We start from the raw sequence: 26,937 nt of genomic DNA, 5'->3' as shown, positions 1-26,937 counted from the left end.
TTTCATTTTACTCATTTTGTGATGTCACGAATACCAACACATTTACGTATATCCAGGGTTGGGGTATTCCGTTATAGAGTAATGATTACCTGTTAAAAAGGGGAATTGTAACTTAATCCAAAGGATTACTATATTAAAGTAATGTAATCTGATTACTTTCTGTTACTTATGGATTACTTGTCTTTAATTACAGATGCATAAGTAAATAAATAAAGAGAAAAATTATTTCAACAAGACCTTTTTTAACAAGAATTTAACATAAAGCACACTAAACACAAAAACTGCACTGTTTTATGAAACAGAATAATAGATTATAAGTGACTTAAATATTGTGCCTTACAGAAACGGTCACTGATCTCACATTTAGCGAACCGGCCAAATCTACTAAGGATACTGTACGGATATATTACAAACATAATGATGACAAATTTGTGTAACAGTATAATTTGTTTGAGATTAGACATGGCAGGAAGGTGAGTTTGCACTTACCTGCTGGTAATCATTCTGTTTTTATAATGTACCTGTAATCTGATTACTGTCTTATTTTCTGCTACTGTAAAGGAATACAGTTACCTTTTTTTGTATGCTAAATACGTAACGCCGTTCCATGTATTCCGTTACTACCCAGTCCTGCATATATCCACCTAATCAGCCTATAACAGTTTAGCTCTGCCATTCAGTCTGAAGTAATAAGGAGTGTTTCAGCTTTGTGAATCAAGCACAATACAGGACAGCCAGTCAGATCAGAGATAATTTATATATAGTAGCCTTAAAGGCACAGTGACAACAACTGTTTTGGTGCGTAAAACCTGACTGGACTGGTGAAAAGATAAAATAAAAGAAAAATGTAGAAATGGGGTCTTTAAAGGAATACTCTACAGAACTACGCAGATCTGTACTACATGCACTGTTACTGCAGGTAATTATCTTGTTACATTTCCATGTACTTACTAAAAGATCAGAAAGGCTTTTTTAATAATTGAAGCCAATATTGAAACATCATCCTGTTGACTTCTAATGTAAGTGTATTTTGAGTGAGCTGTTTTCTGTTCTTTGCTAAATAATTTGGTTTGGTTGAAAATGCCGGAGGATTCAGTTCTAGAACAAATATCGTTGCATTAATTCAGTATTCTGGAAGTCAGACCTTTCCACAAAGACAAGAAACCTTGTTAACCCTGTTACTCAGTGTTAACCATGTGCTTAAAGCTCATGTGCTCAATGAGAGGTAAAGGTGCAAAATCTGCCTCAAAACCTCAACCAGCATTCTCTCACACCTAAGGAGGCTGTCCCCCAGCGCTCCGCCGTCTATTCTAGCCTCATTCTACCTTACCTTTCAAAACCTCACTCCTCCTCTGTGACATTTTCTCGCTCTTTATCCATGCTACCTCAGCCTCACCTCATACTGTGGAAAGAGAGCAAATTGCTGTGGGGAACATCAACAAAATACAAACAGTTCTCACTGTCTGTTAGATTCATCCCCACTGCACTGTCTGTTATGCAACTAGGCTATTGTCTGAAAGCTGATGCTGACCAGATCTCCAAGGGCCATCTCCAGTCTTGGTTCCTTCTTTTAAGGAAGGTGATATTGAACGCTGAGAAGGGTTGCCAGATGATTGCAAATGATTATTCCTCCCTTGAGGGAGAATGTAATTGTTCCTCCTGCATTTCTGCGTTCATAAGCCATTACTCTTGGCCATTGCTACTGCAATATGAGCCAAGGCCATTTGTTTAAGCCGGTTGAGCAGCAATGCTTTTCAGGCACACAGGAACATAATCCTGCATAACAGCAGGGCTGTCAATAAGGAAGTCATCTGTTACTTGTCCAATGACGAGGTCCTCAAGACATGACTTTCTGTTTCAGCCACTAGAGGAGTCAGCAGATGTTCATTATGTTAGTCACACCATCTGTTCATGTGAGTATGAACTATAGGGCCTGACCAGTATATAATGGTGGCGATAATATTAGCTGATTTTGAGTTCCTGCTGATTTATCTGTATCGACGTAAAACCCGCTAATACAACACGTCATATTTTATTTTAAATTGTACACATATAATGTGAGAAAAACCATTCAGTTCTGGTCTTTATAAAAGCTGTTAAGCTAACAGTGACCACTTGCTTACTTCTGTTACAGCAATACAAGCTAAACACCAAATTATGCCAAATATAACTAAATTATATTAGTTATTGGAAATCGTAGGTCCTTAAAATTAGTATCAGTATTAGTGACTGTTTTCAAGCCCTAACAATCATAAAAGGTCATTTTGGTTGTGCGTATGAACATATACACATCAAAAAAGAACTCATATCGCTCGAGCCGTACACAGTCAGGGTCAGGCCCTAGTGAACATGAAAATCATATCGAATGGGCCCTAGCAAACATGAAAACGTCATATGGATCAGGTCCTAGTGAACATGAAAGTTATATCGGTTGGGCCATAGTGACCATAAAAAAGTTGTATCATCTTGAAAAGTCATTCCGGTGTGGGCATGAAGAGTCATACAGGACTGGCCCTAATGAACATAGGAAAGAAGTCACATTGTTTGAATCATACTGAACATACAAAGTCATATCAGTTGGACCAAGATAAACTCATTAAGCCATATTTGTCAAATCCCAGTGAAAATTTAAGTCATACCAGTCAGGCCATAGTGAACATGAAAGTCATGTCAGCTGGGCCCTGTTGAACATAAAAAGACAAATTTGTTGAGCCCAAGTTATCATAAAAAATAATATTTGAAGGGTTTAGTTCCAAAACACTTTATAGGCCACTGTAAAAATTTTTTCATGATATATGTTGTTGAGATTGGGCTTTACACATACAAGAAACATGATATATAATGGTTACTACCACCTTTATTACAGAAATAATGATGTGTTTTCCATTATATATCAGCATTATGTATCATTACTCTTTTCAAAAACTCTTAACATCCAAAATTGTTGTAAATGGATATACAGTACGTTGAAATGAAACATGTATTGAGCCCTAATTTAAATAGAAAGTTAATGTTTGCCCAACGAACATTAAACATCATAGTGGTTAGGCCTTAGCAAACAAACTAAAATTCATATTGGTAGAGTCTTAGTGAAAATACAAAGCCATACCAGTGTGGCCCAAATGAGCAGAAGTCATACCAGCGTGGCACAAAATAAAAAGTGAACGAAAAAAATTTGCTGTGCCATAATGAACCTAAAAAGTCGTATTGGTCAGGCCTGGTGGGTATAAAAAGTAAAATGAACTCACACAGCAATGTTCTGACAGGCTGTGGCTTCCTGAGTGCCTGGGGGAGGCTCTTCTGTTAGAGTTGGAAAATGTAGAAGCGGTGTTTGGAAAGAATGGTCACAGCAGTTCACAAGTGGTGACTGACAGTCTGCTTTCTTTTTACAGCCTGCATGGCGGCATTGAAGCCCACTGTGGCTCAGCAACTTGAAAGAAGGTGAAAGTGTGTTATGCATGTTTGCATATTTGTGCAGTCTTGTGTGTTTTAGAAGACCGTTTTTGCAGGTACATGCTGGCGTGTACAGATTTGTATGTAGACTCTGTGTTTTTGCGTGGGTGGGTAAGCAGACCCGTGTGTGTTGAACAGGATGTGTGTATGTGTGTTGATGGGTAGCAGGATTGGACAGAAACCAACGGTGTCTCTGCCTCTGGGTTTTGAGGTTTTCCTCTGAGAGCGGATGCTCCTGCTGCTGTCTGATCGGCTGCCATTGATCGGAGCTCTAATGGTGCTTCAGCAGAACGGCTGTGTGGTGTTTCTCCTCAGACAGCACTGTGTTTCCCCTCAGCGCTTTTGAGGAGGGTTGAACGCTTGGAAGTCACAGTTAATTTCTGCTTTAACCAAAGGTGTAATGTTACATCAATTATTTCTCACTTATGGCTCGTTGGAAAAGCGAAGCAATACTGTTGAAAGTGCAGATTCTGAACTTTCAATTGGTACTACAGTTGTGTCTCACATTGTAATTAAAGTGCTCAAAGTGATTAATGTTGACAGATGAATCATGTTTATATTCACAGTTTGAAAGATTTTCAAATCGCAAGAGCTGCAGTTTTAATTGTAACGTATATTGTTAACAACACTGTTTTAACACTGTCTGAACTGCCTGTGGATGAGTTACAATGATCTAAAGCAACCAAACCTCCATGTACTATGTACAACACGACTACAACTAACCGGCTGTCTTGCCCACTTTGTTCAGTGCCTAAGCCAGTGCTTAAGCCTTAAGTCTTAAAAATTATATGCTGGTTTTCTTATTTTTCTTTTTTATGTATTTATTTTTTGGGGGGGTTTCTCAAGGTTGCAATAAAATCACTGTTCACCAAGACAGTACACACAGAATCCACATACAGGAACAGCACAAGGTACCTGAGAAAAGAACGAAGAGGAGGAGAAAAAAAAGAACTGTACTACTTGTCACATCACTTTGTCCAAGTATAGCCACATATGTGTCCTGATTTCCAAAATTTAGCAGATTTTTGGTGCAGATCATGTTAGTTTACCAGGAAAATGACTTGACTATATCTTGGCTGAGAACAGCTCTGCCGTAGACCTTAACAATAATGTAAATTTTTGGCCATGTAATAATCACAGTTTAGATCGCGATCACAATGTTGGTCAGAAAAAGTGCAATTAGATCTTGTCTCCAAACCGTTCAGCCCACCAAAGACACACAGGAACACTGTTTTTTAATGTGCTTGCACAATGCAGTGCATCATATTTTGTCGTGTTGTATTATATCATGACTAGCATGTTATCTTGTGGCTAACATATTAGCGTGCGGTTAGAACAGAACATTATAAAGCTCAACCTTTGTTTTGAAAACTTTACTTTTATAATGTTGGCTGCTCTAATAAACTGCAAATTAAAACATTAACGTTTTAGCTGTTTTGCTAGAATAAAAAATATATAGAATTGAGATACCACCGTACTGAATACCATGCCATCGTATTGAATCAGATTTTATATTTGTGAATTGTTATATATTGGGTTGTAGGTATTCATAGCCTGGTAAAAGCGGAAACGTTCCTGAGAATGGTGAAATTTTATATTATGTTCATCTCCCCCTCACAGGTCAACATGGCCCAGTGGAACCAGTTGCAGCAGCTGGAGACGCGCTACCTGGAGCAGCTGTACCATCTGTACAGTGACAGCTTCCCCATGGAGCTCCGCCAGTTTCTAGCCCCCTGGATCGAAAGCCAAGACTGGTACACATCCTAACGCATCAGCACAACACTACTTATTTATATTAAGATTCAGTGTTAAAACGGATGGGAATTGGCTTGATTCAAAAGTTTACCTCATTCCAACAATGAGTGAAATATATTACATCAACACATCACTTTGCTTATTTTTGACAGCACTTGTGTTGGTCTAATATAATCTGTTCAAGTAGAAATGATGTGGAAATGGTTGTTCTTGTACATGTTTGAATCAAGCAAATTCAGAGCATCACTTTTTCAGTGCTCTTACGTATCCTAACACAGTGTTATATGTGTTTTTTTGGTATGAGTGATCTGTAGATTTGGTTTGTGGTGCCAGTAAACGTTAGTGGCTCTGCAGGAGTTTAGAAAGTCTCAAACCGCACTTGAACCCTAACCTGCTTTTACAGGAAGCAGAGTTCACTCCACGTAATGTGATTTATTTTGGCATCCAGCCACCCAGTTGTTATTAAAGGAGGTTACGTTGTCACACAAATACATGTATGCTTGACAGCAGTTACAAGATAAAAGAGAGAGTTTCAGCTGCACTTCCTTATTCTTTGAATGGCACCCTCAGTTGAATTCATTCCATCCTTGTGTAGAAAAATTGCTTTCCTGTAAGAAACACAGGTTTGTAGGAAGTTCATGCATGAAATACTCTTTGTTAGCTTAATAAGTAGTTTAGAAACACGTCTTGAACTTTTCTCATCCAGCTTCTCGTAATCGGTATATTTGATAATTAAAATACTCTAAACAGTAAGAACATTTGCACAATTGTCAATGTTTTGGAGCTCTATTCTGAGGTGCCAGTTTTGGTCTTAATGCCATGTGCGATCCAAATAATTAATTTTCTTTTTTACTTCTCCAGACTGTTAGCTAAATAGCATGTTGTCAGTTGCATTTGTTTCCAACAGTAAATGGGTTTTGAATGGCAGTTTTTGAACGGCTTAACCCTCTGTTGCATGGTGTTGCCATACTAAAATGCATTAATATAAAATCTGTGTTTTCCTATTTAATTGAGGAAAAAGGGTCTTTTACTTTGAAAGGAGAAATACTTTTTGACATCACATGACCAGGAATTCTTATTAAGATATTGTTATTGCCATACATTCCAAATACCAATTGACATTGTGTTAATTTACAGTATTTGTAAATATTGGGTCGTACATGTCACTAAATGTAGGTTTGAGGCGTTTGGTCTTGTTTTCAATAATAGGATGAGTAAGAGAATAAGAGAAAATTTTCATTTTATGATGCTTTTTTTTTTTAGATTTTATGGTGCTATGGTGTGATCGCGCATTGTTGCCATATGGCAACAATTTACCAAATACCCCACTTAATTTTTATTAATTATTTCAAATATTTCCGTTATTTAAACCATTTTAAATAACAAACACACATTAAAACATTTTTATCATGTCTAAGTAATAATTAATGCAATGGAGGGTTAAAAAACCTCAAAGAAAAAAATCCAAAATCTCATACCTTTGGAACAGAATCAATGCTGCCAGATCTCTAAAATTACTGACACAATGTGCAACACAGTTCTGTTTATGTTTCAGAACCCTTGTACCATGAAAGGCAAACAGAATATCCACGACTCAGAGGTTGCTGGGAAAATAACAGTATAAAAATATACAATATATGTCTGGCAGTATCCCGACAGCCCTTATAATTAGTGAACTCAGCTACCTTTGGGTGCACCTCTTGATGCAAGTGTTCAATTGCACACACACAGCTTGTGTAATCTCCATAGAAGAGCATTGACAATAGAATGGGACTCTAAATCAGGTGCACATAAGCCGAAGGTTACCTTGTTGATTTCCAAGCGTTGGCTAGAGGGGTATAAAGCCTCCCAGCGCTGAGCAGAGCAGTGAAGCTGTGTTCCTGGAGTGAAGGAGCTCCATAAAGCACCCCTAGAATGAGTTGGAGTGATCCAGAACTAATCATTCAGCTTCAGTACCTGACTTCGCTAATGCTCTGGTGGCTGAATGCAGTCAAATCCTCACAGCAGTATTAAAACATCTAATGTAATGCCTTCCAAGAGGATTAGAAGCACAAACTCCCTATGTATACTCTTGATTTTAGAAGAAATGTTGGATGAGCAGGTGTTTACAGACTTTGTGGACGTGTAGTGTAGGAATGCACCTCTATAGGAATTGTTGGTCTATGCCGATATTTAATATTTTTTATGTAAATATTTGCTGATGCTGATACGTAAACATTTTTAAAGTGTAGAAATTTGGGCTAATCTGGATAAGCATTGCAGAGAAATCTAATGTTTATTTCTATGTGGTTACAAATGCAGTAAAATGAATGAAATACAGACATTTTAGCGCAGAAGCCCAACATCACAGGAACTTTCTGTTGTTCCAGAGTACAATAAACACATCATCAGATATTGGTGTGAAATATCGGTCATCTAAACATTTGTCCAATTCGGCTAATGTTTTTTTAAGCAAATATCTGCTGATACTGATATGTTTCAACCTCTGTAATGAAAGCTTAACTGTTTAAGCTTAAGCTTTTTTACAGTTATTCAAGATTTAAAAAAGAAAGTTTTCATGAGTTTGGACCCTAAACTGGACCCTTATAGTAGAATAGCTGTGTCTTGAACAGAACTGATGTATTGATCATGTGTACCATGAAAACAGCCTTCATAGGACTGCACAGTGATCGATTAGGAACCCAAAACAAGTAGTGGTATGTAGGCAGCAGACTGGGGCGCGTATTTGATTTCTCATAGTTTTTGGGATGTTAAATCACTTTTATACTAACGCAGCCAAAGCCTTTGTCTCTCACTGTCTTGTTTGTAGTCGAGTGTCCGTAGTACATAAACATTCGTTCGACGGATTGAATGGTTTTCCATTTGCTTGGATCAGGTTCTGGCATTTGTTTAGAGGATGGACTCTAAATCTTGTGCTGTATGCTCTGTGTGTTCTCAACTGGAAAATAATGGAATATTGTTCCAGCTCTGTTTCCTGCTTATATTGTATGACCAAGTTCTATTTAAATATTAAATATTAAATGAAATGAAATGAAATAAACCTTTAGAAGTCGAAAGTTAATACTTCTGCTTTGTCATACTTGAAACGTAATTATGTAGTAACACAGTAATTACTATAATTGCATAGTTTTTTACAAAGTGCATTACATTTACATTCTCTATTGACATCTTTGAGTCTACGTGATTGTGTAACTCTTTTCTGTTTGTTTCACTGTCAAAAAAGAGAAAAACATGGCAAAGATGCAAAGGATGTTTATTCTTTCTACTCTGCACATAACAGTAACGTTTCAAATGTACTTCAAAATAAATGATCTCACTTTCTACAAACTGGAAGTTTTGCCAAATGATGTAGAGGCATTGAGCAGACCTGCATATTTGATGTGACTTTGTGCTAAAGATAAATGGACACAAAAAACAGTGAGTTTTCACAAAACTGAAGTTTAGATGTGTCAGTTCCACTCTGCAGCTCAGTTCACACTAAATTTTGGTGTCTAACGTACGTTGAAGTGTGCGCTTTAACTGGTGCTTTACTGTAAATGAGGTCATAGTGTTCCTGTGCTAATGAGCTAGCTACATTAATGAAGACTAAACCACAAAAGTGTTCGATGTAAATATGCTAGCACTAGATTAGCAAGTATTATACAGTTGTACACTGAAAAAAGTGATGCATGAATTTGCTTCATTCAGATATGCATTTATTTCCACATGAATAAACTATTGTTGGTGTCAGAACAAAACCTTATGTTAGGCTTTTCAGGAGAAGAAAAAATGTCCTTAACTTTTGTAAATATATATACATATATATATATATGTATATATATATATAACGCAATACATATTGGCACATATTTTAATGTATTGGAAAAAAAATGTGGCATGTGCAAAAGATATGATATGTTTAACGTGTAATGTTTTATTTTCTCCAATATGTTAAACTCAGCAAATTAATAGGAATGTTTCTGCATATATATATATATATATATATATATATATATATATATATATATATATATATATATATATTTATATATATGAAATATCACTGTTGTCGGAACAAAACGTATCTCCATTTTTGTTGTTTTTCAGTTTTTGTCACAATTTGAAAATGCCTGTTGAAAGAAAAAGAAACAGCCCAAAATTACTTATAAAAATGTCTGGTTCCATTGACTTAAATTAAAAGTAAAGTATTTTTTTCCCTTCTCCTGTTAAGTTGCCATTTTGGAGATACAACGTTTTGTTCCGACAACAGTGATATGTCATCGCCCTTTGGAACGAAACCTTGTATCTCCAAAATGGAAACTTTACAGGAAAAGGAAAAAACCTACTTAACTTCTAATGGAAGACAATTTAACAAGTCACATTTTTCAAGTCATTTTGGACCATTTCTATGTTTGTAGGTTCCTCATGAAATTTTAACACAAAACAAAATGTATCAGGTGTTATGAAATTTAGCCAAAAAAAAAAGATAAAAATGGAGATATAAGTTTTTTTCCATGACAGCAGTCATAGATGCATGCGTACTTATTTTAACTGTGAATTGAATTTTCTTGGTTCAGGTTCTGTAAGTTGTCAGTGCAGAGAACAAATAAGATGTGCTTCTATTTATGGAGTGTAAAATAGAGTGAAAGGTTAGATGTCACGGTGCTTGCACCGCAGCGAGATGAAGTCAGCAGTTTAGAATTTGTGTTGAGTAAGTGAAGACATTGTAAATGTGACATATTCATCATCAAAACAAGGCAGAAACTTTGAAAGCGTAGATGATGTTTTGATGTTACATCAGTAGCAGAAGCAGTTTTTAGGTTTTGGGGTTTTCTGGGGGAAAGTCCGCATAGAAGGTTGGGTTTTTGTTTTCTCCTCTCACTCAAAACATCATGTTTGTGGGTGGAAAACTTTGTTCAGTGTAAATTCAAAACAAAAACTAAAACATACACCAGTGAAAATGCATCTAAAAAACTACATTAGAATACAGCAGACACAAAACAGCTGACAGTTTGTGAATAAATACTGCACAGTACACAAATAATACACAAAATCCCTTATTAACATAGGTGTGATGTGTAGGTGCTCTGGCATATAAATACTTGTTTCTCTTTCAAGAACAACCCACTAGATCCCAAATACAGTATGGAGAGATGTCATGGTTTTAGCAATGTGGGAAAAGGAGTTGTCAGTTTTGATCTTGAACTTTGGCTTTAATTCTGGCTTTCTAGTCTTAATCACACCTCCTGCTCTGACTCCACAGGGCATATGCAGCCAATAAGGAGTCCCACGCCACGCTGGTGTTTCATAACCTGCTGGGAGAGATCGATCAGCAGTATAGCCGATTCCTGCAGGAGAACAATGTTTTGTACCAGCACAACCTGAGACGCATCAAACAGCACCTGCAGAGCAAGTACCTAGAGAAGCCCATGGAGATCGCCCGCATTGTAGCCCGCTGTCTGTGGGAAGAGCAGAGACTGCTACAGACTGCCACTACTGCTCAGCAAGTATGGACATACTGTTTCACACTTTGTAGCCTCTTCTCAAAGGCCTCTACTGTGAAGGGGACTTCCACCCTTTTTTCAAAATTTCTGCATAATTCAGTTGTTAAGATTTAAACAAAGTAAACAAAGTGTTTTTTTGTGAAAAGGTTTATTGTAGAGAAATCTACCAACTCAGATACAGTAGGGGTGATAGGAACCAGGAATTGCAATGTGTAAAATGTAAATATATCCAAAATAGTCTGTGAACATACACGTGTCTTCTGAGTCATTTTATGCAGTGTTGATGATGATAAAATAGTACTAAATCTGAAAAAATAAGGTTTCTTTGGGGACTATTTTGCCCTGCAACCCCCTGCCAGCACCTCTGTGCTACAAATGGTTTAAAAAAATTCAGTCTAACACTTTCTCAAAACTGTGTATCTCAGAAACAATATATCAGGCATCAGACAGCATATTTCAACCATTTCCTGTCACATTTTTAGAGGCATTAAACTCAGACGTCTGGTTCCTATCACCACTACCGTGAACAAGTCTTTCATTTTCCAATTTACTGTTCCAGTAAGACTGATATATGTAAATTATCTCCGTTCTCATTGGCTGCCCTATATGCCCTGTGCCTCATTTAAAAAGTGGTATAGACTAAAACACTCATTGTAACTTCAGCGTGAATGAGCAGAGCTAAACTGCTATGGGCTGGGAAACAGTGAATCCAAAACAGGCTGTTTTTGCAGCTTAGTTTCCATACATGAACTGGGTTGGGGAGTGAACGGTATGTTTTGAAACTTTAAGTGTGCTTAAATACTACATCACAAAAAGTAAAGAAAATTTGATTTTCCATGGGTATGGGCCCTTTAAGAAAAACGTTATTCATCGTTCGTCAAACTGTATGCTTCAGCAGTTGTGATGCAAAGGGCCTCAAAAGGGAGCAGCGATAATACTGCCAGAGCTGCTAATCCACAGTGCTGCCTCAGCTTCTACTGCTGTTAGATGCAACAGCTTCTTTTTACAGCTTGTGACTGAAATCTAAAATATTCCATGCCTTCATTTGCTTGTCCAAAATAGTATCTTATGACAAAAGATTGTTAGCTTTGTTAGAAAAGGACTAGCAACTACTGGTGTAGTATCATCACAGTGCGTATTTTTTCCATTTTTCATGCCTACACCACCGTGATCTGCCCTGGATTGAATGTTTTAAATCATTGGCTTTTGTTGACCCTTTCAAGCAGAGTTTTGCTGTCTCGTCTCTGTAGGATGGCCAGGCCGCCCACCCAACTGGTACAGTGGTGACGGAGAAACAGCAGATCCTGGAGCACAACCTGCAGGACATTAGGAAGAGAGTGCAGGTTTGTTGGTGTAGCTGACACTTAACTGGAGTGGTGCTCATTAGCCAAGTGTTTTCTTGAGAGGGATTTCAATAATAAATGCTACAGATAATAATAGGACCACCTGTTCTGTCTTTTAGTTAAACATAAAATTGTAAAAAGAGCATGATTGTGTGGTACTAAAAAAGCTGTGCACTACAGCTTGAGAAGAGTTTACGATTAGCTCATGTATTGAGCCACGCGTGTTAGAGGAGAATAACAATGAACTATAATGCCGGGCTTATCCTAGACTTACCTGGTGTCCACAATCAGTGGATTTCTTCATAAGGTTTCTTAGTTTCTCACTCCATTCTTCTTGGATGTTTTTTCAGGATATGGAGCAAAAGATGAAGATGTTAGAGAACTTACAGGATGACTTTGACTTCAACTATAAGACTCTGAAGAGTGCTGGAGGTAAGAAATATATGTTGCTTTAGGACATACAAACTGGCTTCTCTAAAGCAGAACAATAAGAACAATAAGACATAACTGTTCATTCTCAGGTTTTTTTCCTCAACATTTAGTTGTAATGTATTAAATAGTTTCCAAAAGAATCATAGTTGAAATCGAATTATTGTGAGGTCAGAGCTTTAAACCCTTATTTGAAGGGCCCATATCTGAAGTTTCTTGCATTTTATATTTAAGTTTGAGGTCCACTTATGATGCTTTTTAAACGGGCTGTTTTTATAATTTCTGTTTACTGGGGAGTGAACGGTACGTTTTGAAACTTCGGGTGTTTACATACTACATCAAACTATTCTATTTTTTAAAAAAAAGCAAGAAAAATATGGTTTTCCAAGATAAGGGCCTGTGTTCAGAGTTTTGTAGGAGCTGTTTCTCTCTTATCCTAATTCTGAATGGTGTCTTTCAGAGCTGTCCCAGGACCTGAATGGAAACAGCCAGGCTGCAGCCACCAGACAGAAAATGGCTCAGCTGGAGCAGATGCTGTGTGCCCTCGATCAGCTCAGGAGGGTAAGAGTTACACTTTAATACATTCAACAACTCCATGCACAGTCTGGGCTGCTTAGCCATGTCCATGTGCAATGAAGGATCAGCAGAGACATGATGTACACAAAGCGGCCTGTCTTTGTTCTTCTTACAGCAAATCGTGACTGAGATGGCAGGGCTGCTGCAGGCCATGGACTTTGTCCAGAAGAATCTGACTGATGAGGAGCTGGCTGACTGGAAGAGGCGACAGCAGATAGCTTGCATTGGAGGACCCCCAAACATCTGTCTGGACCGGCTAGAGACATGGTACCTACACAATGCAATGTCTCATTGTACTGTTTAGAGAGCACTATTGCACAGCTGTTTACCTCTGTGTTCTTCCTCATAATGTTAAATGCTTATTCTTTCAAATCAGTCAAATTAAATCAAATCAAATATGCTTTATGGAAATGACTGGAGAACTTATGTTGCCAAAGCTGTATGTTGTCTGAAGTGCTTTTCAATAACACATTAACTAAATGCTAACTAACTAAATAAAAGAATTAACACAAGAGACGTGATCTGTATAACAATATATGAATAAATATTCATAAAATACATAATTGTTCTTTAACTACATTATCCAGCATGTATTATGCAAAATATGTCATGCAACCATTGGGGCATCTTCTACCTTCAAAATACATCATCTGAAAGAGGTTTTCTTAAGATTTCTTGGGCAACAGAAATATTGGGGATCACACAGTAAACGATAAAGAATTACACACCATTCAACTTTTAAGCTACTGCTGAACTGAACGGAACTCACTCATGCGAACTCTCGTGTTGTCCCGTTACTAGGAGACCCAAATAAACAAAGGTGGCACCGCTCGCTGCTGCTGTTTTCTTTGCTGTTCGCGCTGACGCAGTAAAGAAGCAGCAGGTGAACATGTTTAAGTGAGGCTCATGGCTTCAAAAATGTGATCAGTCTGGTATTTTTAGTAGAGTTTTAAATCTACAGAAACTCGATTGTGCTCGTGCCATAAACTCAGCTCATTAAAAAGCTTCTTTTTAATAAGACTTTTCACCATTTTTCTTTGTTTACTTACTGTATTTTGTTCTTTCGCGCTCTCAGTTTCCATTGGCTGTTGGAGGAGTCTGTTCAGATTGAGTCGTTGACCAGTTTACTAGATTAAGTTAGGTCGGGTCGAAAAAAATCAAACATATTTGATACGCTCCGAGTGGTCTGAAACGCAATTGGGAGCCCCTCGCACACTACTCAGTTCTCTTTCTCCAGTTGTTGACTCCAACTGACCCAAAAATCTGCAGACTGGAGCCAACTAGCACAGATTCAGCCAGACTGAGAATTGGGGCTAAAATTGGGGTAAAAGTTGTGTATTGTAACCCCAGCTTTAGTCTTTAAACTGGCAAAAATCACCTTATGGATTACTATGGCACCAGTGTAGGAAGTCTGTACGCGAGTTTGCAACAGTGCACAATAGTTATATTTCATATTTATGTCAAAGTGCCCCTCTAATAACAAAAAGGAAACAACAAATAAAAGAACACTTTGATAAAGATCTCAAAATATACATTCTTCTGCTATTTCCTTCTCTCCCCTTTTCTCACTCCCTTTCTCTATTTTTAGGATCACTTCGTTGGCTGAGTCTCAACTGCAGATCAGGCAGCAAATAAAGAAGCTGGAGGAGCTTCAGCAGAAGGTGTCATATAAAGGGGACCCCATTGTTCAGCACCGCCCTGCCCTGGAGGAAAAAATCGTAGACCTGTTCCGCAACCTCATGAAGAGGTAAGACACGCACAGAAGCAAAGAGCAAACTCAGAACAATATGTTACATCATTATGAGATATGATGTTATTGCCATAAACATTTTTCTATAAAGAGCCCTCTTGTGGCGCGTTTGTGTCGTTGCAGTGCGTTTGTGGTTGAGAGACAGCCGTGCATGCCTATGCATCCAGACAGACCTCTAGTCATCAAGACAGGAGTTCAGTTCACCAACAAAGTTCGGTAAGATTCCTTTACAAACTCACCGAAAGTGATTGACAGGCACAATGACAAAGCCATCAAATGTTATTTTTGCAACTCTGTTTTAGGCTACTGGTGAAATTCCCAGAACTGAACTACCAGCTGAAAATCAAAGTTTGCATTGACAAGTGAGTTTTACATTCTTTCAGTCAAAGTTGGTAAGTATCATCAGACACATACAGCCTGACGGAGCACTGACTGTTTTGAATGTCTTTCTCTCCAGGGAGTCTGGTGATGTGGCAGCCATTCGAGGGTGAGTTTCAACTTGTTCTTATCTGATTGTCAGTGTTTTACTTATTGATGATATTTCAACTTGAAATGAGACGTAGAAAAGAGAAATGTCAGTTAACTATTATAATGTGTAAAGGAAGAAACAAGAACACCACACAATATCAATACATTAAAATATTGCCATTTACATTTGACTTTAATGCAATGTTTAAATAAGGGAAAGTCCACATCCATCAGAGTGTTTTGCTCATAGTGACTCAGAATAATGAACAGAATAATTTCTGTTCATTTACCAAAACAAAAAGCCTGCTGATGTTGTCTAGCGTGTGACATTTTTCTGTTTCGTCCTCTTCCAGGTCCCGTAAGTTCAACATCCTGGGCACTAACACTAAGGTGATGAACATGGAGGAGTCCAATAATGGCAGCCTTTCTGCCGAGTTCAAACACCTGGTGAGCACATCCTATACACTGTTGGACATTTCATGGCTAGTTTTCTATCGGGTGCAAATTAGCTGTTTATACACAGTTTGTGAAATTGATGGAGTTGTTTGGTTTATTGAGCGCACACTATAAAAAAATAATGGAAATTGATGGTTTACTGTTATTTTCAGTACTTCCACTGTAATATAAATCACAATACTGTATTTCTCAATACAGCAGAATTTGTACAGTTATTCTTCAACCCAGTATTTGTAATATACAGCTTGTGTGGTCTAATATGCGCCCAGAGCTGTCTGAGGGTCCTCAGTTTAGTAGTGTTTTTGTAGTAATGTTTATCACTCATTGTTAACCGAACATTTCTTTACAGCAGTTACGTTCACTTAAACCAGTTGTTAAAGGGTCCAAATCACGGAAAACTAAATTATCCTCAGTTTTTTTTTTTAAATAAAAGTGTTTGGTGTGTTATGTAAATATTGTAAAAGAACTAAGACATACCATTCACTCTCCAGCCCATATAGTCCTAAAATAGGAGCTAAGCTGCCAAAACAGCATTTTGAATACATTATATTTTGTGATGTCACAAAATCAGTAACACATTTATGTAAATCTGGCTGTTCAGCCTGCAGCGATTTAGCCCCGCCCACTCACACTGAAGTTATAAGGAGTATTTCACAGTTTAATGTAAAATTACTTAATTCAAAGACATGCAGCTCAAGGCTTTCCCAGTATACTTTGCAAATAACAACTAACTACTGTAAATTCTTACATTTTTGACAAGAAGCTCTGAGAGAATGCAGCATTTTTGGCAGTAATCTGCTGTATTTAAGGAATGCAGTAAATTACTGCATTGTTTCTTCTGCTGTAAAATTACATCAGTTCTTTATAGTGTAAATCTTTAGTTTGGACCTGTTATTTATAACTGACCCTTCACTTGACCTCCCATATAATAATATCAATTTAATTCGATTATGGAGTCGTTGAGTTGACCTGAATTTCTCTCTGTCTTAGACTCTACGAGAACAGAGGTGTGGCAATGGTGGCCGAACCAACAGCGATGTAAGTGGCTGCTCAGTGATATCAATTAATAAAAAATGTTCATTAGTGCATGAAGAGGTCCATATTAAGTAATGTAAGTGCTAATGATTTTGTCCTCTGACCTGAAGGCTTCTCTGATTGTGACTGAAGAGCTTCACCTCATCACCTTTGAGACAGAGGTTTACCACCAGGGTCTCAAGATCGACCTTGAGGTGAGAGAGCACACACACACACACACACACACACTGTGCAGGGACATTGTGAGCATAATTGCAGTCTCTGGTTTTCCATTAAAATGAAAAATGCAGATTTAACTGTTTGACACTGGTATGTTTAACATGGTAATTACCCCTCTGCCTGATTAATAGAGTAGATCATTTAATCGTATCCCTTGTCATGAATTGGCAGGAAAGTCCAGCTGGGCACACAGTGGACGGCAATTAGGTTGAATCATGTTATTATCTTAAAGATGATATTGAAATGATTAGTGATTAAGTCCAGTACACGACGCCAGGGGGTTGGTGCACTCTGCAGCATGCTAATGAGGTCATGCTAATGGCTGTCGCCATGGCGCCCACTGTGAGCTGATGTCAGTCTAACTAAGCAGTGCTTTTACCAAAACGCTATACGACACACCACTACACCTGCACATACGACCTTCACACACACATTTTTACATACACATGAATCTTCCCTGTAGTTGGAAGTGAGAACACTGCAGTACACCAGTCCATAGCCAGACGTCACATAATGGTGACTAAGCAAATTTTGGACAAGATTTTTGATTCGTCATACCTTGACTAAATCACTCTCTTCACTCAGGCCTCCTAGTTGTGCCGATGTCTGCATTTACACTTTATAGAAAGTCTTTAAGAAGAACGGTTTGGCGAAAAATCAGTTGTACACAGTTTTTACACACAACCCTCACCTCACATATACTCAGTCAGACAAGACAGGTTTGGTGTCCGAATTTGTCTTCTTTTGTTCAGTTTAGCTTTCCAAAATTTCACTCTTCAGTACTTCGTGTCCTTATTAAGGTTGCGTGGACTTGACAGTGTGATTTAGAGCACAATATGACTGACTGTAAACTGTAAAAACGATCAAACCTCACTGTGTAGCTGAACACTGCAGGCAGCCACATTTAAAAAAAAAAGTGTTCTGCCAAATTTTGACTTCCCTTTGCGTCTGCACACATCTTGCAGGCATATGGATACTACAGATTATGTTTGTGAATTCTGTTTATAACTGTTGATCTTGAATTTTTAAACAAAAGATTTGTTTATAAACAGAAACCAAAGAAAGTCGGATTTTGCAGGGGAGATCAGAATTTGGCACAACACCTGTTGTGGAAAACGGCTGCCTGAGTGTTCAGCTGCACCGTGAAGTTTTGTTCATTTTCATGGATCACAATAAGTCGTACTATGAAGAGGTGGATGTAGTTTGAGTGGGTTGAAAGAAGTTTTGGGGATGTATTTGCAGAATAGATTGGGATGTTGTAAGGTTTCAAGCCAAGTCAGACGCTCGCAGATGTAACTTAAAGAGAAGCTTTACTGATAGAAACAGAGTCCAAAGTCGTAGTCGATAACCAGGCAGTGTTCAGATCCAGAAGGCACAAGAAATACACACAGACAAAGATCAGACAATGCATCAATCCAAAAAGGGAAAGGCAGAAGCATGGTCAAAAGTGCAGGCAAATGGGCATAATCCAAAATCAGAAACAATGCAACCAAATCCAAAGGGCAGAGCAAGAAGGGCAGAGTGGAGAAAACGAAAGGCAAAGATCATACACGAAATACACAATAATGGATGAACGCTCAGCAGATCTCAAAAATGGATACAGTACCTCGCAGCTTTACTAAGCTAAAGCCTGGGCTTATATACTAAACTAAGTGTATCATATGACACATAACACAGGTGATTCACATCAAAACTCCGGAGACCTAGAGTGCTGATAGGAGCGCGGAGTCACGTGAGATGTCATGTGACTTCCCAGAGGATCCTAGGATGTTGAGTTCGTCTCAGTTTTGTTGCCTACGGGAAGCTTGGACGTCATGTGATCTCCCAGAGGATTCTGGGAGATCGAGTCTGAATCTACAAGGGGGTTCGGAGGATGTGTGACAGATGTCTATTAACTTGCTTATTTTTAGCCGTGTTAGCCTCAGTCACTAATAAAAAAAAGCTAAATTTGCAGTTCAAACTGTTGTGATCATTAATATCAGGGTAAGTGGAAAGTTGTGTACATTTGATTTAAATTTTTTGCCAGATCATTCCTTTAACATATAAAATCACACACTATAGCAGTTTTTCACATGGCTTTACATTGGTTAAAGGATCACAGCAAATGTATCAAAAGGAAGCAGCCATAATCCTACCAGAGTTGAAGATCGACAATCTCTGCCATGCTATTGTTGTTAGATACAGTGTGGCAGATTTTGATCAAGCAATAAGCATGCTAATTTTAATCCTAGCTTATTTTTAAATTTTGGAAGCATTTGTTCAGCAGGAGTAACAAAGAGATGACTGATTTTTCTGTGCATTTGTTTAATTGCTGAAAATGGTGGTTGATGGTGAAAACACACAAATTTTTAAGGAAAAATGAAGCACTTTAAGACCTTAATTTGGCTCCAAACCTTTATTTTAATTTCGGTTCAGTTTAGCTTAATGAACCCAAGTGAACTGCAACATGCAGACGACCATGTCTGCAAACATGCCGTTTCCTTTTTTTTGACCAGACAAAAGTCCACTAAACTCTTTCACGTCTGTTTTTCATCTTCATAATTATGTAAACTCCCCTCAGGAGGCACTGAACCTCCATGTGGTTTGTTAGACCTGCTAAAGCACCTCATGGCCTGGGCCTCCTTATCGCTCTCAGCAAGATTTTCAACCAGATTCCATTTTAGTCCGCATGCCAGCAGCAAAAGCAAAGCAATGCTCAGAAATAACATGTCATAGATTGGTTCTTAGAAAGGGCTTATGCACCCAATAATGTGGATAAAGCAGAATTAACTGTAACAGTCATTATTATATCCATGTCAATAATTTATGATTATTCTAACCATAAAACAACCACAGAGTGGACAAAAACAAGAAATCTCCTGCAGCACTGGGGTATTTTTTGTATTTATGTGTATGGAACTAAGTTCAGATGAATTAGGAGCCCTGTTTCATGTCTACAAATATAGTTATCATGGTCAATTGCATTGTATATTGATAACATTTTGGTAGATTGTAATTGCTGCAAATAACAGCAGTTCATCAAAAAAGGTTTCTAGTTGCACCACTAAAACACACACAGCAGGATAATTAGTTAAATAAGTCATCAGTGCAAAGCTGACTATGTTTCCTTGATGTTTGTGTTTGCTTATATACAGTTGTTGATCAATGTGACGTCATACAAGTGCAGTAAGATGTAAGTTATATGCAGTGTATATGCAAAATCAAGAATTTTATCTGATCTCATTCTCGTTTTCCATTCCTTACAGACACACTCTCTCCCTGTTGTAGTCATTTCTAATATCTGTCAGATGCCAAATGCATGGGCGTCCATTTTGTGGTACAACATGCTGACCAACCATCCCAAGGTGAGTAAAACAACAATATTGCAATATCGCCCCCTACTGTTAGCTTGAACTGTGCTTTGTGTCTAATTGATTTTCTCTCTCTCTTTCCTACTTTCAGAATGTAAATTTTTTCACAAAGCCTCCTGTGGCCACATGGGATCAAGTGGCTGAGGTGCTGAGTTGGCAGTTTTCTTCCACAACCAAGAGGGGCCTGACTATTGAGCAACTTAACACACTCGCTGAGAAACTGCTTGGTACGCTTAGCTTTGGATTTGTGTGTGTATACAGTACTGTACAAACCCCCTTCTTTTAGTTTATTTCCAGTCAAAATGACAAGTCATGCATTTTCAACCCCAGGATAAAAATGCAGAAAACATATATTTAGCCGCAAAGTAAGAAAACAGAACCCTCAACAACTAAAAATAAAAGCATGTTTCATTGTTTAGTGTGTGAGCAGTTTGTCTTTATTACAGCTTCCATTCTTTTAGGGAGATTTGCTTTCAGCTTTGTAAGAAATTTACAGGGATGTTTTTCTACATCTCCAAAGTTCAGTCTTAGAAGTAGGTTGCATTTTCTGCTTCTCATGATCCAGTTCATTTCAGACACATTCAGTGATGTTGTCTTGCACAGTCGTCTCATTTTCTCTGTATCTTTTAATTATTTTTTAAACTCCAGTTTTGGAAGCTCCTGTTGTCCTTTGTCTTCACCTTCGTGTTTCAACAAATCTATTATATCTAATCTTCTTAGAAATATCTTCTGAAAAAAATTAATAACTTACTCTTAATTGCTGTTTTGGCTGAAAATCACACAAACGAAGTGTGGTCTCTGACTTTTTCGCAGTACTGTGTATGTGAGAATGAGTGTGTGTTCTGTCACCGATTTTAATAATGTGTCTCATTCCTTCTTTTCATATATTTAGGTCCTTGTGTCAACTACTCTGGTTGCCAGATCACCTGGGCCAAGTTTTGCAAAGTATGTTCTGCTACATTGTAACAATTCTAATAAGAACATTCAAATTCAAAGAACATGCAAATCGCCCAAGCATACTTTAACCTTGTATTGTATGTGTATATGCGTGTTCTGTAGGAAAACATGGCTGGAAAAGGTTTTTCGTTCTGGGTATGGCTGGACAACATCATTGACCTGGTGAAGAAGTATATTCTGGCTCTGTGGAACGAGGGGTGAGCATAATCAATTATAGAAATGCCTGAAATATCAGTACACACTGACTAAATTACATGGACACCATTATGAACGATCATGGTGTTAAGGTTATACGTTTTATTTATGGGGAAAGAAAGTGCATATTTGAATCAAACAGTTTAATCACATTACCTTATGTCAGTCTTAAGAAGCTTTTTCTGCATGTATTTTGCAGGTATATCATGGGCTTCATCAGTAAGGAGAGAGAGAGGGCTATCCTAAGCCCAAAACCTCCTGGGACTTTTCTGCTACGCTTCAGTGAGAGCAGTAAGGAGGGAGGCATCACATTTACCTGGGTGGAGAAAGACATCAGTGGTGAGTGTGTTTGTATGTGAGAGAAATAGATAGAGAGAGGAAAAGAGATATTTGGTGATACACAGTTTTGTGACATTGTATGATATACAGTTTTACAGATGTACATTTTATGATGGACAGTTCTGTGCAAAACTTTGACGGTCCCCAGTCAAATAACATGATTTGTTGATTTTATCCTGTACAGAGAACACAGTGAAAAGGCATTTCAAATGGCATATGGCATTTTTCTGCAAAATTTAGTGCTCGTTTTCTTTTTATTTGTTTCAAAACATATTGGAAAAAGTAATTTCTTTTTTTCAGTATGTTAAATTCAGCAAATAAACAGTAATTGTGCATTAAAATGTGCAGACTTGTGTTCCCTGTAGAGAATCTGTTGACTCATTTTCACTTACAAAATCAACAAAACACGTAAATTGACCAGGGGCGCCCAAACTTTGCACATGACTATATATACAGTACATATGGGTATCACTGATGTCAGTGGTAGTCCTATGGTGGTTCCTTTCCATAGATAGATAGATAGAGGGGCCTGATAAATTGTACATTATCAGGTAGGCTACAGTCAGTGTCACTGAGACAAAATGCATCTATATAGCAGATGTTTCTGATAAAATGGCCAAAGAGTATAAGTTAGTGATGTCAAAGTTAACATGTTAATAGTGCATTAATAACATAAATGAAGAACGTTACTTATTTAGGTGCTTTTTAATGTGAATGCATTTTCTTAGTTTGACTCTATAAACCATCTGTAGTTTCACCCTGAAGCCCAGCTGCACACACACTGCTATGATTTCTACTGTAGCTGTCTCGCTCAAATACAGCCTTTAAATGGCAACTTCCATTGATGGCTCAAAAAGTTATTTTTTAAGTCATTTCCATGGTAAATCTGTTTGTGAACAAAGTACACTGAGACTTGAGGATCATTTACAAGCAAAAGAAAGTGCTGATCAAAGCAATATGAGTAACACAGCAGACTGCGCTGGACAGTGTTAATGAGAGAACTAGGGATAAATACAGGAAACTAACAAAAGCATCAGCCAAGTGGAAAACTCCAGTTCCTCCTGAAACAAGACGTAACAGCAGTATGAGACTAAGAGCTACTATCACAGAGGAAACATGCAGCTAGTGTTGCTCTCGATGGACGTCAGTGCATAAAATGGGAAACTGCGCTCGCTCTGTGGAAATCATGTAATTTTCACTTTCAGCTTTATGTAAACTCTTCATTCACATGATGAAAAATAATGTTATTTAATTATTAAAGTAATAAATACATTCTAATGAAGCTTATTTTGTCCACTCATATAGGTAAAACAAAATGCACTGCTTTTTAAATGGAAATAAAAAAAAGAATTCTTAGGGTCAAATTTGAGCAAATAAAATGCAATTAATGATAAAAAATAACATGATTAATTGCTTTAGTTGTTTGACAGCCCTAGTGTAGGTACAAGGTAGGTGTACCTCCCAATAAAGTGGCAACTCAGTATATATATTCAGTATTGTGCATTTTTGCTAGTATGTTTTGTGAATTTAATTGTGTATCTGTTTTTGGGGTGTGTGTTATAGGTAAGACACAGATCCAGTCAGTGGAGCCATACACTAAGCAGCAGCTGAACAGCATGTCGTTTGCCGAGATAATCATGGGCTATAAGATCATGGATGCCACCAACATCCTGGTCTCACCACTGGTCTACCTTTTCCCCGAGATCCCTAAAGAGGAGGCCTTTGGCAAGTACTGCCGGCCCGAGGCCCAGCCCGACGCTGACTTCCAAGAGCCTGGATGTGGTAATAGCTTTCTCCTACTTGGCAGCTTTTTCTCCACTCACCAAGCCTACACTGCAGCCTTGTAGCATCAGCTGAGAAAAGCAAACATTAAAAATCTCCACCAGAGATCATGTACCTAATTGTGCATCACTTTAACAGTTAAATCATAAATCGATTAGAAATAGAGAAAAACAAGAAATTTCTATGGCAGGATATTTCTGACTTTTTTCGAATTTCAACAATCAACAATCTCAATAATCATCTGGAATATGCTGCCATAAAATTTCAGTTCAAAAATTTCAAATTTCTGTGTCTTAAAAAACATGTACAAAGCCTGTAGATGCAAATGAGCAAGGAATGTTATGCTGGGGAGGCTTAGCTGTAGCGGAACAGGGAAAAAAACATAGGAGACAGAATGAGAAGAAGTGGGGATTACAGGAGAACAAACTCTCTCACTCTTTCCAGAAAAACAATGCGAAGAGTGAGAGAAGTGAGTGACTCTGTTTACATGCATGCGATATTCCAGCCAGAGCTCTAAATAAAAAACATATTCCCACAAGTTTTTGTGCCTTGGCTGCAAAGGCCATATGCAGCAACCTTTTTTCCTCCTTTCTTTGCAGTGGCGGTGATAGAAACCAGGGATTGTCTACAACACAAATATAAGCATTTTATTTGCTATCCAAAATGGCCAGTGAACCCACACATTGGGCAATATGGTGAAAATTTAAGATACATTATACACTTCACAATATATGGATACACAGACACTACACACTAGTAGTGCCTTATTCAGAAACAACCGTTGAAAATCTTTGGGTATAATCATCAGTGTTTCACATACTGTGCTGCACTAAATCCATTTAAACAGGACTAACTGTGCTCTCTTTGTGATGAAGCATGTAGTAGTTCAGTATTCTTTAAGCTTAGATGATATCCACGATATGCTCACATAACACCCTGCATGTACCGCTCTGCCATGAATGGATTTTAAAAAATATATTTTAAACCAAAACCATTAAAACAATGTCTCAGGCATAGGCCAGCATACTGTTAACTGTTTCAGGTAACTTATTTAGCTTTCAGAGGCATTCAGAGCTTAGGGTGTCTGGTTCCTGTCCCCATCACTGTAAACAATTCTGACTGTAAATTTCTCTAGGACAGTGCATTTCAAAATCAAACCACTCTGAATGACATCTTAATGAACTGAAGCACTGAGAAGTTTGGAAAAATCGGTGGACCTTCCTTTCAAGTTGTTAAAAGCTTTGATGCACTTAAAATAACAATAAAGGTTATCCTTACTGAGGGTTTACTCAGAAATATTTTCATGTCATCGTTTTCCAAAAATGTGTCAAAATAATGGAAAATTCCACCAGTTCTACTTGGAAAAGTGCTTTTTCTGGCTATAGCTGTATTTGAAACAGCTTAACTGGGATAAGGTGTTTACATGACATCATGTGTTCTGTGAATATCAGGCTGCACCAGGGTCCACCATATCTATAAAACCCTTTCTCAGAAAGAATGCAGGTGTTGCACTAGGAAATGTGAGGTAGTGCGACAGTGGGATAGTGTGTAAACGTGTGCTGCCTCACTAACAGAGTACTTACATGGTTTTTATGTTTGTTGTTTTCTGCAGCCATTCAGCCGTACCTGAAGACCAAGTTTATCTGCGTCACCCCGTAAGTAGTTCTTACTATTCACTGTGTTTGTGTGGATGGGAAGGATAGTTATGTAGATATTTTCATGACACGTGGGTGCATGTGTATCCTTGTGCATGCATGCAGTCCTATATGTTGGTGTATATGTGGCCTCTGTGAACTTTGAATGGCTGGAGTCTCGCATTTCCTTTTTTCTCTGTCTTTTTACAAGGAAGGATCAAAGGTTGTGGTGCTTGAATAAAAAAAACAGAAAGAGCAGGTTTTCTGTGTGACAGAGCTGAGCAGATTCACTTTGTGACTTTTCCCATAGTAAGCAGAACAGCTTCACTATGGCTTTACCACAATGAAGCAAGAAGCCTCTCTAGTCTTCCCTCTTGCTTCCATTTACCAGAATGTTTCTACACCATATCCAGTAAGGTCAGCTGACATTTTTCTCCTCTCGGGCCGTTAGCTGTAAAAAATAGCAGAAGGAACTGCTGATAGAGACGCCAAATAATGTCAGATGTTGAATTGATAGTATTACAGGGAACTGTTGACAGAATAGGGAAATGCACTACATTTTGAACCATTTTATTCACAAGCTGAAGTAAAAACAAAGAATACAAAGAAAAAAGGGAGTTACAACAGACACGTTTTGATAGTTTCATCCTGACTGGCTACAGTGACTAATCAAATCTTTGACTGCATGTGGCTACTTTCTTTTAACCCCCAGGAGTTCAGAGGTACATTCTGTATCTGCAGGTTTGAGTCTTTACTTTTAAAGCCAAAAAATAATGTAAAACAAGACTATATGCACAGTCATTATTCATAAATTTAACACATCTCCTCTTCTGCAGAAACCACTCTTCATTTATTTAATTTCCAGTCACACTATATATATATCAAGATCACCTTTCCAGTATTTTTCATTATGTCCATCCTTTGCCTTTATTACAGCTTCTGTTCATTTTGGGAGACTTGATTTCAGAGAAAAAGATCATTTTTCACTCCTCCAAAGTTCAGTTTTAGAAGTCATGATTCAAGGAATCCCAATTACAAATTCAGTCCAATTCCATCAGTCCACAAAACCTCACTCAGCATCTCAGTTGACTAGTTTTTGTGTTCTAGTGCAAATTTTCTTCTTCTTTCATCAGCTTCTTGGCAGCTACACATTCCTTCAGATCCGAGGTGTTGAGTTGTTTTCTTAACGTGGAAGGATGGACAGAAAGAATGGAGCTTCTTGAAAGCATCAAGCTTGAATTTCTCCTATTTCTAAGTACTGTTTATTTGATGGTGACAGTTTTGGTGATCTACCAAGTCTTACATGTTTGTTGTAATTTTTTGAGCTCCAGTTTTTGGTAGCTTTTTTCCCCACTTATTTTCCTTTGACTTTCCTTTTCCTCATGCAGGTACACTATCTTATATCTGATCTCAAAAACACCACTTGGAAAAACTTGTACATAGTGCCAGATTTGACTGGAAATAATAATAAATAAATAAAAGAAAAGTGGTCTGTGGTAAAGGCTCAAATCCAGAACTTAAACTCACACATTCATGCATACAGGCCACACACTTTGACCTTTACAAGTGTAGGGATTTGAGACTAACCAAAGCTTACATGGCCCAAACAAATACTGGAGATTTTGGTTGCGGTACAGACAGGCCATGATGGTATGCAGGGGTGTGTATGCTTACGTCTGTGTGCCCACACATGCATGCGTGTGCGTGTGTCAG

The 26,937-nt window shown here is 37.9% G+C and overlaps 1 protein-coding gene across 2 annotated transcripts in view; it reads left to right on the top strand.

The window, feature by feature from the left end:
* stat3 (signal transducer and activator of transcription 3 (acute-phase response factor)) overlaps positions 1 to 26,937 on the top strand; it is a 39,697-nt gene that overhangs the window by 6,986 nt on the left and 5,774 nt on the right. For both annotated transcript variants that reach the window (XM_036590073.1, XM_036590072.1), the window contains exons 2-21: positions 5,074 to 5,207; positions 10,451 to 10,694; positions 11,942 to 12,034; positions 12,385 to 12,466; positions 12,924 to 13,024; positions 13,155 to 13,306; positions 14,628 to 14,786; positions 14,913 to 15,005; positions 15,092 to 15,151; positions 15,247 to 15,276; positions 15,611 to 15,704; positions 16,704 to 16,751; positions 16,859 to 16,942; positions 20,213 to 20,311; positions 20,409 to 20,544; positions 21,210 to 21,262; positions 21,377 to 21,471; positions 21,669 to 21,808; positions 23,372 to 23,590; positions 25,203 to 25,245. In XM_036590073.1, the coding sequence (XP_036445966.1) occupies positions 5,080 to 5,207; positions 10,451 to 10,694; positions 11,942 to 12,034; positions 12,385 to 12,466; positions 12,924 to 13,024; positions 13,155 to 13,306; positions 14,628 to 14,786; positions 14,913 to 15,005; positions 15,092 to 15,151; positions 15,247 to 15,276; positions 15,611 to 15,704; positions 16,704 to 16,751; positions 16,859 to 16,942; positions 20,213 to 20,311; positions 20,409 to 20,544; positions 21,210 to 21,262; positions 21,377 to 21,471; positions 21,669 to 21,808; positions 23,372 to 23,590; positions 25,203 to 25,245 (2,153 nt within the window). In that variant the 5' untranslated portion in view covers positions 5,074 to 5,079. The remainder of the gene's footprint in view (positions 1 to 5,073; positions 5,208 to 10,450; positions 10,695 to 11,941; positions 12,035 to 12,384; positions 12,467 to 12,923; positions 13,025 to 13,154; positions 13,307 to 14,627; positions 14,787 to 14,912; positions 15,006 to 15,091; positions 15,152 to 15,246; positions 15,277 to 15,610; positions 15,705 to 16,703; positions 16,752 to 16,858; positions 16,943 to 20,212; positions 20,312 to 20,408; positions 20,545 to 21,209; positions 21,263 to 21,376; positions 21,472 to 21,668; positions 21,809 to 23,371; positions 23,591 to 25,202; positions 25,246 to 26,937) is intronic.

The sequence above is a fragment of the Colossoma macropomum genome, unplaced genomic scaffold (assembly GCF_904425465.1).
Source record: "Colossoma macropomum unplaced genomic scaffold, Colossoma_macropomum, whole genome shotgun sequence".
NCBI classification, from domain to species: Eukaryota; Metazoa; Chordata; class Actinopteri; order Characiformes; family Serrasalmidae; genus Colossoma; species Colossoma macropomum.
The sequence above is the reverse complement of the archived record's forward strand: the minus strand, read 5'-3'. Positions and strand labels throughout refer to the sequence as shown.